General features: G+C 35.6%; 1 protein-coding gene across 1 annotated transcript; it reads left to right on the forward strand.

Moving 5' to 3' along the window:
• The first annotated feature begins 1,113 nt into the window (after positions 1 to 1,113).
• Positions 1,114 to 19,246, forward strand: LOC125248861 (protein sel-1 homolog 3). Its single transcript, XM_048161004.1, is given in 26 exon segments — positions 1,114 to 1,646; positions 1,734 to 2,229; positions 2,386 to 2,512; positions 2,603 to 2,724; positions 2,809 to 2,924; positions 4,360 to 4,395; positions 4,397 to 4,425; positions 4,502 to 4,634; positions 4,812 to 4,941; positions 5,041 to 5,187; positions 7,349 to 7,548; positions 7,696 to 7,875; positions 10,081 to 10,200; positions 10,822 to 10,962; positions 11,180 to 11,242; positions 13,203 to 13,247; positions 13,289 to 13,411; positions 13,516 to 13,643; positions 14,007 to 14,090; positions 14,257 to 14,347; positions 14,433 to 14,517; positions 15,896 to 16,005; positions 18,074 to 18,115; positions 18,118 to 18,190; positions 18,311 to 18,426; positions 18,739 to 19,246. Coding segments are annotated over 26 exon segments (3,120 nt in total). The 5' UTR covers positions 1,114 to 1,607; the 3' UTR covers positions 18,883 to 19,246.
• The last annotated feature ends 958 nt before the right edge of the window (positions 19,247 to 20,204 follow it).

Raw genomic sequence — 20,204 nt, forward strand, 5'->3', positions numbered from 1 at the left:
ATGTGTGTAATTAGTTAGAATTAATTAGAAATTATATTGTACTGGCAATCAAAAATCCCACTCCATGTATGAGTCACACCCTTGGCAGGGTCATAGGGCCATGTGAAAACTATGAAAAAGGTCAAAGAAGGTTAATGAGCTTTGAGGTTTTTCTTTTTCACCCAAACATGCATCTTAACCCTTGATTGCACTTTTTCACTTGTTATTGTTTTTGTACGGAGATAAAAGGTACACTTGAATTTGAAGTAGAAGTTCAGAAGCCCCTAAACACATTGTTTTAGTTTTCACCACAAAAAAATGTTGATTGTTTAGTCTGGCAGATTTTATACAAAGTTTGAGTTCACACAGGTGTTCTCACAGCCAAACCTTTAAATATGTGGTGCTTGAGGGGTTGATCATTTCATTGTTTGCAAGATGAAGAGACGTTACTCAGCAGAGGAAGCTCTGAAGCTAGTGTTGCCCACTGACAGTGAGCACACAGGTGCATTAGAATCTGAGGATGTAAAGAAACCGATTTGTGAAGTGTTAAAATTCTGAAAATGAATGAATGTTTGGTAATTATGAATAGAAGAGATGCTGATAAAAAAAACAGTCAGTGAAAGTGGAAAAAAAATATTAATATATAATATTTCTATAGTTTTTTAAAAAATCTGACACTACATAAAAAATATAAATGCCTCAAAATTAATGTTGTTGTTCTTCATTGACACACCCAAGAATCTAATAAGCAAAGAAAAAAAAATCTGCTTAGCATTTAGTTTATGAAAATAAACTACTATTTTTAATTTTTTCATAAAAAAAAAAAAAAACACCCATGGCATTATGTAAACAAACCAGCATTTAAAGGGTTACAGTTCTTAAAATGAATGAATGTTTGGTATCTATATGGATAGAACAGATGCTGGTTAAAAAATTGACATCAGTGAAAGTGGAAAAAAATATTAATAAATCATATTTTTATGACAGTTTTTGGACATGGACATTTTTGTCCATTTTGCACCTATGTGTAACTTTTTTTTGATGCACAAGGGTTAAAAAAGGTGGAAGACGGTCTCTAGTACTCCAATTTTTCTGAATTGTAAACAATTCAGTAAATTCCACTTCCTGTTATTCTAATTCAACTTCCTGTAGGGTGTGGACAATTTATTTAAAATAACTGCGGAGCTAATTCTGAAATTTGCAACATTCATGAGCATGTCTGCATAGGGAACCGTCAAATCATCATATTCACACATACAGAAAAGCACTTGTACATCCCAATGCGAATTACAGGCAGGCCATGATCAGATACAGCACTTTTCATGAGAAGAATTATTCATGAATCATGAGTAAGCAAGATTTACATTAGAGGGTGGAAATGACCGTTCTGTTTGCTTAAACTTACACCTGCAGCTCAAACAGGATGTTATCCCGGGCCTGTTTGCGTGCTCTGGTACCTGCTTCGGCATTTGATCACATGAAATCCTGCAGTGTAACAGTCATTGACGCGGATATGACAACCGCAGCCAAATAACGCAACAATATGAGTCTGTGTTTTCATTTTAATTAGATAGTTGTTTCGTTTAATCCACATCTTCTCGTAGTTGATGGTTTTTGAAGACGAATGAATGGGAGATTTGAATTTTTGTTTACATGTCATTGTTTCTGTAAGTACACTACTATTCATATGCAAATTAGAGGTCTATAGTTTGCATCCTTAATTAAATGTCTTTTGTTTATTTGTTTATAATCAGATGCTTTTAACTGGCTGTCTGAGCCGATCCAGCACAGGTAATGTGGCTTTCCTCGACGCACCTGACGCGCCAGTCTCCAATTGTCCTTTACGCGTTGAGTACACCTGTTATGAGTCGTCCGAAGTACACGTTCAGGTTCTGGTTTCTTTTGATACTGGATCTACCTCAGCTGTTTTTCACAAATACTGGACCTGCGAGCCCGGACGTGTCAGAACCCGAGTGGTGATCGTGAGTTTTCCTGACTGGCTTGTGTACCGACCCGATTGGATAATACGCAGTTCTGACTGGGTTCTCAGCTGTTTATTGCGTGGCTGGATCGGCCCTGATGAATCCATCGGACCGGGCAGGTTTTCTCGAGCCAGTGTCACGGTTCCCCTCGATATTCACTCACCACTGAGTCGACCCTTCAAACAACACCTGCTTTGTGCCAACTGGGACACAGATCTGCTCTGGAGAGTCAGGAGAGATGGCATGCAACAGTGCGCAGAAGAAAATGGTATTATTATATTATAGTATGATATTATATTATACACTTAAGCAACACAAAATACATCAATGGCACAATAATTTCCCTTTTTAGTATTTTTATTTGCAAGTTTAACCATTAAAAGTGCATGTAAATGTATCTTTATCTCTTTTCTTTACCCTTAAGAGGTGACATCTTTTCTTTCCACATTGTATGCCTCTACTGGTGAACGTTATGGTATCATTAAAACCCTCGAGCCATTCAGAAATGAAGTTTTGGAAGGGCTGAGAATCAAATCCATCTATTACCCCTGGTGAGAGCTTCTACTTATTTGGCAACCAGGCTTAAGTTTACTAATTTAATTCACAGAATAACTGAGTTATTGATGATTCTGACTCTTTAGGTGTGCTGTTTCTTTCTGGGTTTTGTTGACAAAACCTTGCCGTAACCGTTTATGTGGACTGCTGCACCACATTGATGTGAAAAATAATTATGCCACCCCTACCTTGTTCCTCACTGACATTGGTAAGACTGTAACAATCTCAGACCATTCTCACTCATTTCTGATTTTGATCAGTTACCTTATTTATTTTTGTCTGATTCGTTCAGGTAAGATTCACATCCAGGTGCATGGAGAAGCCGGGCACTCATCAGCGTTTCTTTCATCGTTTAAGGTTCCTCTTCATCAGTGGTGTCGCATCAACCTGGAGATTCTGGGACGAATGGTGAGATCGTGACTGGATGCATACATTTGTGATGATCACATAGTACTGAATGATCTTGGTGGCACAAAAGGGGCAGGTTTGGTTCTTTAAATTGGGGAGATTTGAAAATTAGTTTATCGTAAATATACCTTGGTCAGCAAATGAATAAAAATGCAGCAAATGAATAAAAATGCATACACAACCACAACCACCTGAAAAATAAAAATGAAATATCTTATTCTTATATCTTATCTTATGTATCTGAGGGGGAAAAAAATCATGTGTATATATATATATATATATATATATATATATATATATATATATATATATATATATATATATATATATATATATATCAGTGCAGTCCAAAAGTTTGGAACCACTAAGATTTTTAATGTTTTTAAAAGAAGTTTCGTCTGCTCACCAAGGCTACATTTATTTAATTAAAAATACAGTAAAAAACAGTAATATTGTGAAATATTATTACAATTTAAAATAACTGTTTTCTATTTGAATATATTTCACAAAGTAATTTATTCCTGTGATGGCAAAGCTGAATTTTCAGCATCATTACTCCAGTCTTCAGTGTCACATGATCCTTCAGAAATCATTCTAATATGCTGATCTGAAACATTTAATGTGTACAATTGTACAAAATATTTGTGTACAAATATTGTGTACAATATTTTTTTTTCAGGATTATTTGATGAATAGAAAGTTCAAAAGAACAGTGTTTATCTGAAATCTAATCTTTTGTAACATTATAAATGTCTTTACTGCCACTTTTGATTGATTTAATGCATCCTTGCTGAATAAAAGTATTCATTTCTTTAATTTCTTTTCAAAAAAATAAAAATAAAAATTCTTACTGACCCCAAACTTTTGAACGGTAGTGTATAATGCTACAGAAGCTTTGTATTTCAGATAAATGCTGTTCTTTTGAACTTTCTATTCATCAAGGAATCCTGAAAAAAAAACTGTTTTCAACATTGAAAATAATCATAAATGTTTATTGAGCAGCAAATCAGCATATTAGAATGATTTCTGAAGGATCATGTGACACTGAAGACTGGAGTAACGATGCTGAAAATTCAGCTTTGCATCACAGGAATAAATTACTTTGTCAAATATATTTAAATAGTACACAGTTATTTTAAATTGTAATAATATTTCACAATATTACTGTTTTTTACTGTATTTTTAATTAAATAAATGTAGCCTTGGTGAGCAGACGAAACTTATTTTAAAAACATTAAAAATCTTAGTGGTTCCAAACTTTTGGACTGTATATATATATATATATATAACTTTTTTTTACTTATTTTATTATATATAATGGTCAATTACAACATTTGTGCACCTTCCTACTGTAGTTTGGCTCACTACTGTAGTGCAAACTGCTTCTGTTCTTTCATATTTAAAATATATATTCTTATATTTTCCTCACCTGTAGGCAAAAGTTTCTATTGCATGTACTGACGGACAGCAGACAATTTGTTATGAAAGCTGATGAGCACATGTAAGAATCTTCATTTAAAGCAGTAATATTTAAGTTTCACAGTAGTTGCTATAAAAATACCTGGTGTTTTGTGCAGATTTGGCATAAACGTCATGTTGGATGACACGCATGGCTATTTTGTGCTTGGTGGAGGTAAATTCATACAGGGGATTGAAGGATATTATGGACCGACTGCATTCTATCGCACACAGGGGCTCCCAGCTGACCCGGTAAAATATGATAATTTTTATATCACTTAAAGATTATTTTAACCAACGTGACTTATGGCATATACAGTTTTAACAGTTGTTGCATTCCCTTGAAATTGAGCCCAGGATTTTGGCGTTGCTTTAGTGTCATGCTGATTCCCTGGATTAAGCATAGTAATGTTTTATATATCTTCACAGGATGAGATTCACCTTCCTCATGTATTATCAAAGGTGAATATAACTGGATGGTTCCAGTCTTGTCAAAATTTCAAATCCGAGCTTTTCCTGTCTGTGCCAAGTCACTCTCTCACTTTAAAGAGACTATCAGGTAAGTACCACAGATGTCCACTAGCTAGTGCTAGAGTTAAAATATGTATTTTTGTCATTATCTACAGTTATGTATGTATTTATGTATGTTCACATCCAGACAGCTGTTTGGACACATACACAGAGCTGCTGCTGCTGAATCACAGTACAGTGAACTCAACAGAGCAATGTATGTTCTTTGAATCGCAGACGAATCCTTACAGACGCCAAGTTGCACAGTTGACCAAACTACTGTCACAGAAATATGGTAAGATTATATATGTTATTTATTATACAAGTCTTATACATCGATCAGGTTTAACATTACGACCACTGACAGGTGAAGTAAATGAACACTGATTATCTCTTCATCACGGCACCTGCTTAGTGGGTGGGATAAATTAGGCAGCAAGTGAACATTTTGTCCTCAAAGCTTGATGTGTTAGAAGCAGGAAAAATGGGCAAGCATAAGGATTTGAGTGAGTTTAACAAGGGCCAAATTGTGAATGGCTAGACGACTGTGGTCAGAGCATCTCCAAACTGCAGCTCTTGTGGGGTGTTCCCAGTCTGCAGTGGTCAGTATCTATCAAAAGTGGTCCAAGGAAGGAATAGTGGTGAACCGGCGACAGGGTCATGGGCGGCCAAGGCTCATTGATGCACGTGGGGAGCGAAGGCTGGCCCGTGTGGTCCGATCCAACAGATGAGCTCCTGTAACTCAAATTGCTCAAGAAGTTAATGCTGGTTCTGATAGAAAGGTGTCAGAATACACAGTGAATCTCAGTTTGTTGCGTATTGGGCTGCATAGCTGCAGACCAGTCAGGGTGCCCATGCTGACCCCTGTCCACCGCCGAAAGTGCCAACAGTGGGCACGTGAGCATCAGAACTGGACCACGGAGCAATGGAAGAAGGTGGCCTCGTCTGATGAATCACATTTTCTTTTACATTACATGGATGGTCGGGTGTTTGTGCGTCGCTTGGCACCAGGATGCACTATGAGAAGAAAGCAAGCCGACGGAGGCACTGTGATGCTTTGGGCAATGTTCTGCTGGGGAACTTTGGGTCCTGCCATCCATATGGATGTTACATGTACTTTGACACGTACCACCTACCTTAGCATTGTTGCAGACCATGTACACTCTTTCATGGAAACGGTATTCCCTGGTGGCTATAGTCCTCTTTCAGCAGGATAATGCACCCTACCACAAAGCAAAAATTGTTCAGGAATGGTTTGAGGAGCACAACAATGAGTTTGAGGTGTTGACTTGGCCTCCAAATTCCCCAGATCTCAATCCAATTGAGCATCTGTGGTATGTGCTGAACAAACAAGTCTGATCCATGGAGGCTCCACCTCGCAACTTACAGGAATTAAAGGGTCTGCTGCTAACATCTTGGTGCAGATACCACAGCACACCTTCAGGAGTCTAGTGGAGTCCATGCCTCGACGGGTCCAGGGCTGTCACCTGAAGGACATCGCTAGACCCTTGCTAGACCCCCTTCAGTTTGTTTATCAGGCAAACAGGTCTGTGGATGATGCAGTCAACATGGGATCACAATACATACTGGAACATCTGGAAAAACCAGGGACTTATGTGAGGATCCTGTTTGTGGACTTCAGCTTGGCCTTCAACACTATCATCCCAAACCTTTTCTTGCCCCAATTAACTCTGTGCCCTCCTCCTCCATCTGTCAGTGGATTACCAGCTTCTTGACAGACAGGCAGCATCCCTAGATTAGTGGTTCTCAAACCTGTCCTGGGTACCTCCCACCACTGCACAACACCTTTTTTTTTCATGTTTCCCTCATCTAACACACCTGATTCAAGTCATCAGCTAATTAGCAGAGGCTGCAATAGTTGAATTGGGTGTGTCTTATGATGGAGACATACAGTGGTGGGGGTCCCCAGGACAGGTTTGAGAACCACTGCCATAGAGAATGGGGAAAATTCACATCCAACACCTGCAAAATCTGCACTGGCGCTCCACACTCCGCATTTTCTCCCCACTGCTCTTTTCCTTCTACACAAATGATTGCACTTCCAAAGAATTCTCTGTTAAGCTCCACAGTCATTGGCCTTATCCAGGATTTTGATAACTGATGAGTCATATAGAAGAGAAGTTGAACAGCTGGCTGTCTGGTGCAGTCACATCAACCTGGAGCTAAACACACTCAAAATACACACTCAAATCCCCCCCCACACACACACACATTCTGTTTTTCATTCTGACGAATCTGCAATGCATTAGATCATGCATTACCGCTATCTACTCTTATGTCACGCATCTTGCTGCTTTACAGTTCACTCAGAAGAGATTGTCTGACGATTATGTAGGCTAAAGGACATTCAGGAGTGGGTTGATATTTCAGTGAATTTTACATAGACGGGCATGTTTCTTTGTACTTTTGTCCTTTTATTGTTTCCTCTATTGTAGGCGGGGTGAATGCTACAGCAGTGGGCAGGATGCTATATGCTCTAGTCCTCCGTAAGATCAGTACAGCTCACAGTGTGAAGGTTATAACCAGGATGATGCCTTTCCTGCTGCATTCTGGCTGCTTAGGAGACTATAGAGCACTACATCTGTCCTCTGTGCTCTACAGCAGTGGAATTGGAGTCGAGAGACAGCCGTACAAGGTGTGTGTTTTGGGGTTATGTAGTGATCAGGTCACTCCAGTATTAATCTTACATTTGTAATTGTAATGTGAACAATTAGCATTGCAGTATAATACAACAAAATGTGAATGAGAATTAGCCAATGGAACCTGATCTGTGGCACTGCAGGCTTGGCTGTTGTCCCTGTTGGCAGCTCAGAAGGACTGGAGATTGGCGCTCCTGCGTTTAGGGCACATGCACCATGTTGGTGACCTGGAGGTGACCCCTGACCGTGACCTTTCCTATGCTTATTACATTAATATTGCGAGACAAACCAGCATGGATCAGAAGAAACCCACCCCACAGCAAGTAAGGGACCTTTTTAGGGTAAGGGTAACACTGGGTAACACGTAATACTGCTGAGAGAATGTAATGAACGTAATGTTTCTCGGAATGCTATGGATTTGCGAGAGAACACAATACTTTTTTGAGTGAACACAATAGTTGTGTCCCAAAAAACGTACTATTCACTTAGACAATCTGTACTCAACCAGTCTCATATATATATATATATATATATATATATATATATATATATATATATATATATATATATATATATATATATATATATATATATATATAATGCAACACTTTTGTTTTTGCCCCCATTTTTCATGTGCTGAACTCAAAGATCTAAGACTTCTTCTATGTAAACAAAAGGCCTATTTATCTCAAATATTGTTTACAAATCTGTCTAAATCTGTGTTAGTGAGCACTTCTCCTTTGCCAAGATAATCCATCCACCTCACAGGTGTGGCATATCAAGATGCTGATTAGACAGCATGATTATTGCACAGGTGTGCCTTAGGCTGGCCACAATAAAAGGCCACTCTAAAATGTGCAGTTTTATCACACAGCACAATGCCACAGATGTCGCAAGTTTGAGTTGGCACGCTGACTGCAGGAATGTCCACCAGAGCTGTTGCTCGTGAATTGAATGTTCATTTCTTTACCATAAGCCGTCTTCAAAGGCATTTCAGAGAATTTGGCAGTACATCCAACCGGCCTCACAACCGCAGACCACGTGTAACCACACCAGCCCAGGACCTCCATATCCAGTATCTTCACCTCCAAGATCATCTGAGACCAGCCACCCGGACAGCTGCTGCAACAATCGGTTTGCATAACCAAAGAATTTCTGCACAATCTGTCAGAAACCGTCTCAGGGAAGTTCATCTGCATGCTCGTCGTCCTCATTGGGGTTTCGACCTGACTGCAGTCCGTCGTCGTAACCAACATGAGTGGGCAAATGCTCACATTCGATGGCATCTGGCACTTTGGAGAGGTGTTCTCTTCACGGATGAATCCCGGTTTTCTCTGTACAGGGCAGATGGCAGACAGCGTGTATGGCGTTGTGTGGGTGAGCGGTTTGCTGTTGTCAACGTAGTGGATCGAGTGGCCCATGGTGGCGTTGGGGTTATGGTATGGGCAGGCGTATGTTATGGACAATTAACACAGGTGCATTTTATTGATGGCATTTTGAATGCACAGAGATACCGTGACGAGATCCTGAGGCCCATTGTTGTGCCATTCATCCATGACCATCACTTCATGTTGCAGCATGATAATGCACGGCCCCATGTTGCAAGGATCTGTACACAATTCCTGGAAGCTGAAAACAACCCAGTTCTTGCATGACCAGCATACTCACCAGACATGTCACCCATTGAGCATGTTTGGGATGCTCTGGATCGGCGTATACGACAGTGTGTTCCCGTTCCTGCCAATATCCAGTAACTTCGCACAGCCATTGAAGAGGAGTGGACCAACATTCCACAAGCCACAACCAACAACCTGATCAACTCTATATGAAGGAGATGTGTTGCACTGCGTGAGGCAAATGGTGGTCACACCAGATACTGACTGGTTTTCGGACCCCCCAATACAGCACATTTTATAGTGGCCTTTTATTGTGGCCAGCCTAAGGCACACCTGTGCAATAATCACACTGTCTAATCAGCATCTTGATATGCCACACCTGTGAGGTGGATGGATTATCTCGGCAAAGGAGAAGTGCTCACTAACACAGATTTAGACAGATTTGTAAACAATATTTGAGATAAATAGGCCTTTTGTGTACATAGAAGAAGTCTTAGATCTTTGAGTTCAGCTCATGAAAAATGGGGGCAAAAACAAAAGTGTTTGTATATACATGTATATATTTTTCCTACACCATTTTCCCTTAAGGGCTCCATAAATTTTATCCAGTTTCATGGGGGATAAATTAAGTTGTATTAATACAATTCATTTTAACAGATAAAAATGAGGCTGTGAGACACAACAAATCGTTAAAAATGTCTTATCCAGTAGAAATTTGTAAAGACATCTTCTGTAATACCTATATAAGCTCATTATGAAATAAGATTAATATAAAAATCAGGTTACACTTTATAAAGTTTTTCCAAAAGTCCTTGCATGTTTACAATAAGTCCAGTAGTAGTCAGTATGCTCCTTTACACTGTGCAAGGCAATTTCAATGGCTTTCTAAATAACATTTAATCTTCTCTCTAGACGTTTGTTGAGTTAATACGTTTAAATGATGAAGAGACCCTGAGGGCCCAAACCAATGAAAACGATGATCTATTTCACTGGCTAAAGCTGCAGGCACGAAGTGGAGTGGCTGAAGCTGAGGTACTACAATTCACATCCAACAAACAATAAAATGCACAGAATCTTAGTCTTCTATTTTGACGCTTTTCCTCTGTACTGTGAGCATATTTGGACATGAAAATAACAATACTCGCTCTTACAGTCTTTAAAGTTGAATTCCTTTGTTTGTCTTTGTTCAAATGTTTGAGGTTTGTAAGATTTTTTTTATTTTTTGAAAAGCCTCTTATGCTCACCAAGGCTGCATTTATTTGACCAAAATCTACAGTAAGAACAGTAATGTTAGAATTTAAAATAACACATTTTTTATTTGAATATATTTTAAAATGTAATTTAATCCTGTGTTAGCAAAGCAGAATTTTCAGCATCATTACTCCAGTCTTCAGTGTCACATGATTCTTCAGAAATCATGCTGATTTGATGCTCATGAAACACTTATTATTATTATCAGTTTAAAACAGTTGTGCTGCTTAACATTTTTGTTGAAAATGATTCTTTGATTTAATAGAAAGAACAACATGTATATAAAATATAAATCTTTTGTAACATTATAATTTCACTTTTAATGCATCCGTTATTCGTATTTCAAGTTAATACATCCTTGCTGGAAAAAAAAAAAAAAAAATTATTTATTTATTTATTCAGCAAGCAATGGGTCGTATGTTGTTCTGGGGTCAGCAAGGTGTGTCTCCAGACATCCAGACAGCAGTGAAGCACTATGAAAGAGGAGCCATCAAACTCAATGACCCTGTGTCCATGTACGACTACGCCATTGTGCTCCTTACGGTCAGTGACCTTTATAGCTTTTCTATTTCCGATCTTGTATGCAAACCTGAATCATGAAGTATTTGTTCAGAATCTAATGTTTCAGAATGTGATGGTTCATAAAGAATATCTGATTTGGCCAGCAGAGGGCAGTCTTGCAAAGCATTTGAAGTCAATACTGCTGAAGAGAAAGCTAAATCAAGCGTTACTAAATATCATTAATTTCTTGTATTAACAGGGTCAAGGAGTTCCAAAAGATGTTCAGAAAGGCGTTACATTCCTGAAGAAAGCAATAGAGCAGGTATTTGTTGCTGGTGTCATATATTTGTTTAGACTGGGGCCAGTTGCATAAACTTAGCCACTATGTTGAAGGATTAGTTCACTTTAAAATGAAAATTAGCCCAAGCTTTACTCACCCTCAAGCCATCCTAAATGTGTTAGACTTTCTTCTTTCTGATTGAACACAATCAGAGTTATATTAATAAATATCCTGATGCATCTGAGCTTTATAATGGCAGTGAATGAATCTCAAGAAAGTACATCCATCCATTATAAACACTCCACACGGCTCCGGGGGGTTAATAAAGGCCTTCTTGAAGCGAAGCGATGCGTTTGTGTAAGAAAAATTTACATATTTAACCAGTTATAAAGTAAAATATCTAGCTTCTGCCAGACTACCTTCCATATTCCACTTATGTAGAAAACATAACGCCTCTCGCAGTTCAAAACACTTAAAGGGATAGTTCACCCAAAAATGAAAATTTGATGTTTATCTGCTTACCCCCAGGGCATCCAAGATGTAGGTGACTTTGTTTCTTCAGTAAAACACAAATGATGATTTTTAACTCCAACCGCTGCCGTCTGTCAGTGGTATAATGCAAGTCAGCGGGAACTTGGACTATAAGAGTAAATAAAACACGACAGACAAATCCAAATGAAACCCTGCGGCTCGTGACGGCACGTTGATGTCCTTAGACACGAAACGATCGGTTTGTACGAGAAACCGAAGAGTATTTATATCATTTTTTTACCTCTAATGCACCACTATGTCCAACTGCATTCATCACTCGATTCGTAAGGTCTGATCGCGCTCTGACAATGGCAGTGATGTCTAGCACTCATTGAAGTATATGCGCGAGACATCACTGCCATTGTCAGAGCGCGATCAGACCTCACGAATCGAGTGATGAATGCAGTTGGACATAGTGGTGCATTAGAGGTAAAAAATGATATAAATACTGTTTCTCGTACAAACCGATCGTTTCGTGTCTTAAGACATCAATATGTTGTCACGAGCCGCAGGGTTTAATTTGGACTTGTCTGTCGTGTTTTATTTACTCTTATAGTCCAAGTTCCCGCTGACTTGCATTATACCACTGACAGACGGCAGCGGTTGGAGTTAAAAATCATCATTTGTGTTTTACTGAAGAAACAAAGACACCTACATCTTTGATGCGCTGGGGGTAAGCAGATAAACATCAAATTTTCATTTTTGGGTGAACTATCCCTTTAAGCTTCGTCCTACGCCTTTTGTATCCGCAACGTCAGTTATGCTTTCTTCCTAACTTGATTATGGAAGGTGGTTTAGCAGAAGCTATTTTACTTGTTAAATATGGATATTTTTCTTCAGTAGGCCTTTATCATCCTCCCAGAGCTGTGTGGAGTATGTTTTGCTTTAGATGGAAGCTCTTTCTTCAGCTTAATACTCGTTTCCCATTCACTGCCATTATAAAGCTTGCATGCGTCAGGATAATAAACTCCGATTGTGTTCATCAGAAAGAAGAAAGTTAAATGTGTTATTATAATTAAAATAGGAAAATTAAAATGACTATCATTAAAGGATTAGTACTTTCATAATATAATTTACTCACCCCATGATTATGACGGATTTTTAACGACCCTGTCCGACGGACAATGTTAAAGTCTAACGCAACCTCTGATAGATATATATATATATATATATATATATATATATATATATATATATAAACCCGTATATATATATATATATATATATATATATATATATATATATATATTCCCATATAGTTCATTAGCAGCAGAGCACTGTCATATGGCCCAAGTGAACGCACAGGCGAGTACCAGTATTTTGGCTTTAAAAAAATAAACATAGTTTGATTAGTTGATGCACACTGTGTATGTTACTTAATGTAATGGATGCTTAGTTTTTTTTTTTTTTACTGACATATTGACTGTGTCTCACTCAATAGACAACCTGTAAGTGATTTTACATCCCGCAGGGGTCTGTTCCTGCTCTCACAGCTCTGATATATTTCTCATGGCTGGTACTTAAGACGCGCTGAGCAGTATGCGCCGGCGCCTCCAGAAGGATTACGAGAAGGCGGTACATCTGTGGGAAGAAGCTGATGCCAAAGGTCATCCCGATGCTGCCATGAATTTGGGAGTTTTCCATTCCCAGGGTCTTTATCCTGGAGAACCTGCCGACCAGGTAAATAATCACACGCCGATGTGCTTTTAAACCTATTATATTAATCAAATAAAGACTTTTTGTTTTTTTGTTTTTCTTTAATTATAATTTTGCTTTTTCATCAGTTTAAGGCATATAAGTACTACTTAAAGTCAGCCCAGAGAGGACTCTTAAACGGTGGCATTGAATTGGCAGATATTTGGATTCATGGGTTACCCGGCCAAGTTGCTCGACGCCCAGCGGACGCTGTTCTGTATGTGACTCAAAATAATATTTTATATCATTATTATTGTAGATATAGACCCAAGCTTTGTCAACCCTTCATGCAACTTAATAAAATTAGCTGAGTGTGCACGTGTTCACTCGATGTGAATGGGCATGATTCCTCTGCTACCCATAATCCCCTAGTGGTTAAAGACATTCATTATTTCTTATGTATCACTAAACTCTTTCTAGTTGACATTTTGCTTTCAAATTGAACTCTGTTTGCGTCATTGAATCATTATTTCCTGTCGATCAATATAAAGTTGCTTTGAAACAATCTGTATTGTATAAAGCGCTGTAAAAATAAAGGTGACTTGATAGGATTTTTTCCTCCTTTCTCTTTGGACTTTAGTTGGGTTAAATGGGCATCTGAACAGAATGGATATCTGGGAACAGTCTTGAGGAACGGGCTGAATGCCTATTTCAAAGGAGACTGGTAAACCTTTTTGTTTGAGTGCAGATATTAATGTATAATTATCATAATATTAAATTACAATATGAGTATGCTTTTAGATTTCATTTACATTTGAAAAGGATGTTGCAGAGGCTACTTTCTATTGTTTACTTCTCTGTCTCTCTCTCTCTCTCTTGTATTGTTGCAGGATCATGTCTTTGATTTATTATCTCAGTGCGGCAGAGAGTGGATTTGAGGCTGCTCAGTTTAATGTGGCGTACCTTTGTGAACTCAACTCAGTGAGTCTGTTCTAAACACTTGCTTTAGATGCAGATGAACATATTCACTCGATTGGCTTTGATAGATGTTTTAAATCTTTTATAGGGCTCTTTGGATCCAGCACTGGTGACTCACTGCATGTTAAGATATTATAATATGTCAGTACAGGCTCAAGTTCCAGATCCTTATGGTAATTATAACAAATACATTTCTTCATTTTTATATATATATATATATATATGTATATGTATATGTATATGTATGTGTATGTATGTATGTGTATTATAAACCATACCAAATTTTTTATTTATTTTTTATTTATTTTTTTAAAATACATATTTTTTTTTATGTAATGAAAAAGTAATTATATAGAGTCTGATCCTTTATATCAAGGCCATAACCATATATTGGGGCAGGGGGTCTTTTTAAGTAAAGAAATTAAATAATTAAAGGATTAAAAGGGATTTAATGAATAAAGAAACAGTATTAAGAATGGTAAAATAACTTCTAGGTCTAATTGTAGCCTTGTTGTGAAGTAATCTGTTTAAATAATATTTTATTTAAAGATATGCATACATTCACTCTTATTTGTATGTGTAATATATCAAAAACACAAAACGTTTCTTGTCTCATCACTTTCAGTTATGAATGACATGGATACTGTAAATGTTGACATTTTTTAATGTACTTTCGCCATTTTGCATATGCTGAGTAGTTTGCATCACTGTATATTACTGTGGGTCGTTGAAAATATCATAAACAAACATTTGTCAAGTATTAAATGTTTAGCTACTTGTATCTTATCACGCACTTTCACTGAAAAAAAAAAAACAAACTAAAGTGTTGCATTGGAATTCGCACTTTTCTTCAACTGTCTTCGGTGAACAGGAAGTCCCGCCTTCTTTTATCTGATTGGCTGTCTCAATAATTTTGACATTGACAAGCACTGTTAGACCACTGAGTTCGACCAGCCTTAAAGGGATAGTTCACCCAAAAATTAAAATTTTGTCATCATTTACTCACCCTCAAGTAGTTCTAAACCTGTATGAATTTCTTTGTTCTGCTGAACTCAGAGGAAGATATTTGGAAGATTGTCAGTGACCAAGCAGATCTCATCCCCCCATTTACTTCCATAGGAGAAAAAATAAATACTGTGGTAGTCAATGTTTCTAAATATCTTCCTTGGAGTTCAGCAGAAGAAAGAAATTCATACAGGTTTGGAACTACTTGAGGGTGAATAAATGATGTCAGAATATTTATTTTTGTGTGAACTATACCTTTAAATGTAACTTTTTTTTAACTGTTTGTCATCCTTGTCCGTGTGGTTACGGCCCTGCTTTATATTAGATCTAAAAAGATTGACAACCCCTGCAGTATAATATAAAATGAATGTATTTTAGTGTGGGATTTCATGGCGCCAGTCATGTGTCTTTACAGTGAGCTGAGGACAGCTGAGGTTTGACTCAGTGTCCTGCGTCAGTGCGTCAGTACATGTGCTCTTTCTCATGCTCCCCGTAGCTTAAGCTTCAGTGTCTGCATGCGGTGATGGATGTTTGTTTCCCTCTCAGCTTTGATCAGAATGGGAGATCTGTTGTATGGTGAACAGGCTTTGGGCAGAAAAGAGGTTTCTGATGCTGCAGAGATGTACAAGCAAGCAGCTCTCAAAAACGAACCACAGGTACCAGTGTCAGTAAATGCTCTAACCTTGAATGATCAGGAAATGTAGTTATTTAATAATTTAATAATTTAATAATCTGAAGTCATTACTTTGGGGAAAAGATCAAGATCACTCACTCTATTGGTTGGTTTGTTTGTTTGTTTGTTTGTACTACCAAATGATGTTTGTTTGTTCTGACACAATTTTTATTGATTTCAAACTGCTTTATTTGTATTTCAAAAAGATTCATTAATTCAGAAATATTTTTATTCTAACAGAAATATTTATTTTTAGTCTAACAGAAATATTTGTTTTTATTCTAACAGAAATCTTTATTTTTATTATTTTAGTCTAACAGAAATATTTATTTTTAGTCTAACAGAAATATTTGTTTTTATTCTAACAGAAATATTTATTTTTATTATTTTAGTCTAACAGAAATATTTATTTTTAGTCTAACAGAAATATTTTTTTATTCTAACAGAAATATTTATTTTTATTATTTTAGTCTAACAGAAATATTTATTTTTAGTCTAACAAATATTTATTTTTATTCTTGTAGTCTAACAGAAATATTTATTTGTAGTCTAACAGAAACATTATTTTTATTATTTTAGTCTAACAGAATTATTTATTTTTATTATTTTAGTCTAACAGAATTATTTATTTTTATTATTTTAGTCTAACAGAAATATTTGTTTTTATTCTAACAGAAATATTTATTTTTAGTCTAACAGAAATATTTGTTTTTATTCTAACAGAAATATTTATTTTTATTATTTTAGTCTAACAGAAATATTTATTTTAGTCTAACAAATATTTATTTTTATTCTTGTAGTCTAACAGAAATATTTATTTGTAGTCTAACAGAAACATTATTTTTATTCTTTTAGTCTAACAGAATTATTTATTTTTATTATTTTAGTCTAACAGAAATATTTGTTTTTATTCTAACAGAAATATTTATTTTTAGTCTAACAGAAATATTTGTTTTTATTCTAACAGAAATATTTATTTTTATTATTTTAGTCTAACAGAAATATTTAGTTTTAGTCTAACAAATATTTATTTTTATTCTTGTAGTCTAACAGAAATATTTATTTGTAGTCTAACAGAAACATTATTTTTATTCTTTTAGTCTAACAGAATTATTTATTTTTATTATTTTAGTCTAACAGAAATATTTATTTTCTAACCAAAATATTCATTTTTAGTCTAACAGAAATATTTATTTTTATTCTTATATTCTAACAGAAATATTTGTTTTTATTCTAACATAAATATTTATTTTTATTATTTTAGTCTAACAGAAATATTTATTTTTAGTCTAACAGAAATATTTGTTTTTATTCTTTTAGTTTAACATAAATATTAGTTTTATTCTTGTAGTCTAACAGAAATATTTAGGTTTTATTCTTTTAGTTTAACAGAAATATTTAGTTTTATTCTTGTAGTCTAACAGAAATATTTAGGTTTTATTCTTTTAGTTTAACAGAAATATTTAGTTTTATTCTTGTAGTCTAACATAAATATTTAGTTTTATTCTTGTAGTCTAACAGAAATATTTAGTTTTATTCTTGTAGTCTAACAGAAATATTTTTATTCTAACAAGCAATATTTTATTTGTTTGTTCTAACAAACTTTATTTATTTATTTATTCTAACAGCTATATTTGTTTTATCAAGCTATATTTATTTTATTCTAACAAGCTTGATTACATTTTTTTAAACATGTATATATTTTTTAAGGCTATATTTATGTTTGTTATAATAACAAGCTGTATTTATTTATTAATTTTCGTATTCAAACAGATACATTATTATTATTCTAACAAGCTGTATTTTTTATTTATTTGTTCTATCAGGTACATATTTATTTTATTATTAGTTTGTTTTAATAAGCTATCATTTATTCAAATTATTATTTAGTTATATGTTCTAACAGTTTTTTTTATTTATTTCATTGTTTAGGTTTTTTTTTTTGTTTTTAAATTATTTTGTTTTGTGATGGTGGTGTTTTTTGAGGGTTGTTTTCTCAATATTTTTTTTTTTTTTTTTACATTTCCATATTCACATTTCTGTCTCCTCAGGGTTGGTATAATCTTGGCCTGCTTGTCCAAAACGGAGAGTCACTCTGCCGTTCAGTGTTCTTTCTGAGCTTAACTTGCTACACCTTCACTTAACAGACAGACAGAAGCTTCTCATCACTCTGTTACCAAAGGTAAGACAACATCACAATCACGGTAAAACATTCAGACTGCCATTGTCCACTTCAAATGACTTAACTGTACTGTTCTAACAAACTATTACAGTACCTCTTATTCTTTGTCTTTTCCGTAGATGCAGAGAGACCAATATCACCGATGCATACCTGCCATGCACACTGGCACTGTTCAGCGCACACCTACGATCTTTCCAAGTACATCAGGATACTACTATAAAGGTCTGTGTATTTTTTGATGTTAAAGTACAAATGTTGACTTACTGTTGTACTGGTCCAAAAGCATACTGTCGCATGGACAATTTAGTGTATTTAAAACGCAAATCAGTCACTCAACAACGAAAAAAGAAAAGAAAGAAACAGCCTGGATGAGCTCCTTCGTTGTTTAATTTGTTTAATAGTGTATAATTGCATGATCACCTCATGGGGACGTTACTGTGTTAACATCATAATGATTCATCTTTTAGATTGTCTAATAATACGGGACTCATTTTCACAAGTAGATGTTTACGCTATCCGTCTCTGTTCCTTTAGCTCATTGCCACAGTTTCAGCAGCAGCAATAGGAACTCTGTCTTTTGCATTCGGACTCTTTAAATGGAGGACAACACCACTCCACCAAACATCCCAAACATCTGCTTCCAGCCAAACCCAGGGGGAGGAAGAGGAGGAATCCTAACGGAAACTACTAGATAACATTTTATTATTCTTCCATTATTCTCAGTGGATTTCCTCCATACAAAGCACTTGTTAACCTTTGCTTTTTAATAGGAATAACTGGTAACACTTCAAGTAAAGACTTTATATATAATGCATTAAAATAATTTTAATGCATTAATTATGCCTTGTATTTCATTGTATGGTCTTACACAGTTATAATATTTATCTATTCACTTTTACACCTTTAGAAAGTATTATGCATTAAAACATGACAACCAATTTCAGATGTAACAAGAAATCTGCAAATATTATAATGCATTTTAACTTTGGTTACAATTATTTATAAAAAGATACATTATGAGTGCCTTTATAATGCATTATACATTAAGGCTTCAAGTAAAGTGTTAAATCCTCGTTTTGAGCTGTCATATCGATTAATCGCGATTAATCACATCTAACATAAGTTTGCAAATGTGTATACATGCACACCCGAGAAAAAAAAAAAAAACTTTTATGCTAGATGCAATTAATCAAGATTAATCACATCTAACAAAAGTTTGTGCATGTACAGTATATATATTTACAAACTTTTATACTAGATGCGATTAATCGTGATCAATCACATCTAATATAAAAGTTTGTAAATGTTAGATGTGATTAATCACAATTAATTGATTTGACAGTTTTTTTTATTGCACAGCAGTGTGCAGTTAAATGCCCTTCTTTTGTAAAAAAAAAAAAAAAAGTCGTTATCCTGCTTTTTTGTACTGTCAAATCGATTAATCGTGATTAATCGCATCTAACGTGTGTGTGTGTGTGTGTGTGTGTGTGTGTGTGTGTGTGTGTGTGTGTGTGTGTGTGTGTGTGTGTGTGGATGCGATTAATCACGATTAGTCGCATCCAATGAAAGTTTGTAAATAGGTGTATACATACATGCACAAACAAACTTAATCGCAATTAATCACATCTAATATAAAAGTTTATAAATGTGTATACATGCACACAAACTTTTGTTAGATGTGATAAATCGTGATTAGTCACAATCGTGATTAATCGCATCTAACAAGTTTGTAAATGTGTATACATACACACGTGCACACAAACTTTTGTTAGATGTGATTAATTGGTTTGACAGCTCTTTTTTTATTGCACAGCAGTGTGCAGTTAAATGCCCTTCTTTTGTAAAGAAATGACAAGTTATCCTGCTTTTTTTGTGCTGTCAAATCGATTAATCGTGATTAATCACTGACAAGTTTGTACGTGTGTGTGTGTGTGTGTGTGTGGGTGTGTGTGTGTGGGTGTGTGTGTGTGGGTGTGTGTGTGTGTGTGTGTGTGCATACA

Source organism: Megalobrama amblycephala, linkage group LG16 (genome assembly GCF_018812025.1).
Source record: "Megalobrama amblycephala isolate DHTTF-2021 linkage group LG16, ASM1881202v1, whole genome shotgun sequence".
Taxonomy (NCBI): domain Eukaryota; kingdom Metazoa; phylum Chordata; class Actinopteri; order Cypriniformes; family Xenocyprididae; genus Megalobrama; species Megalobrama amblycephala.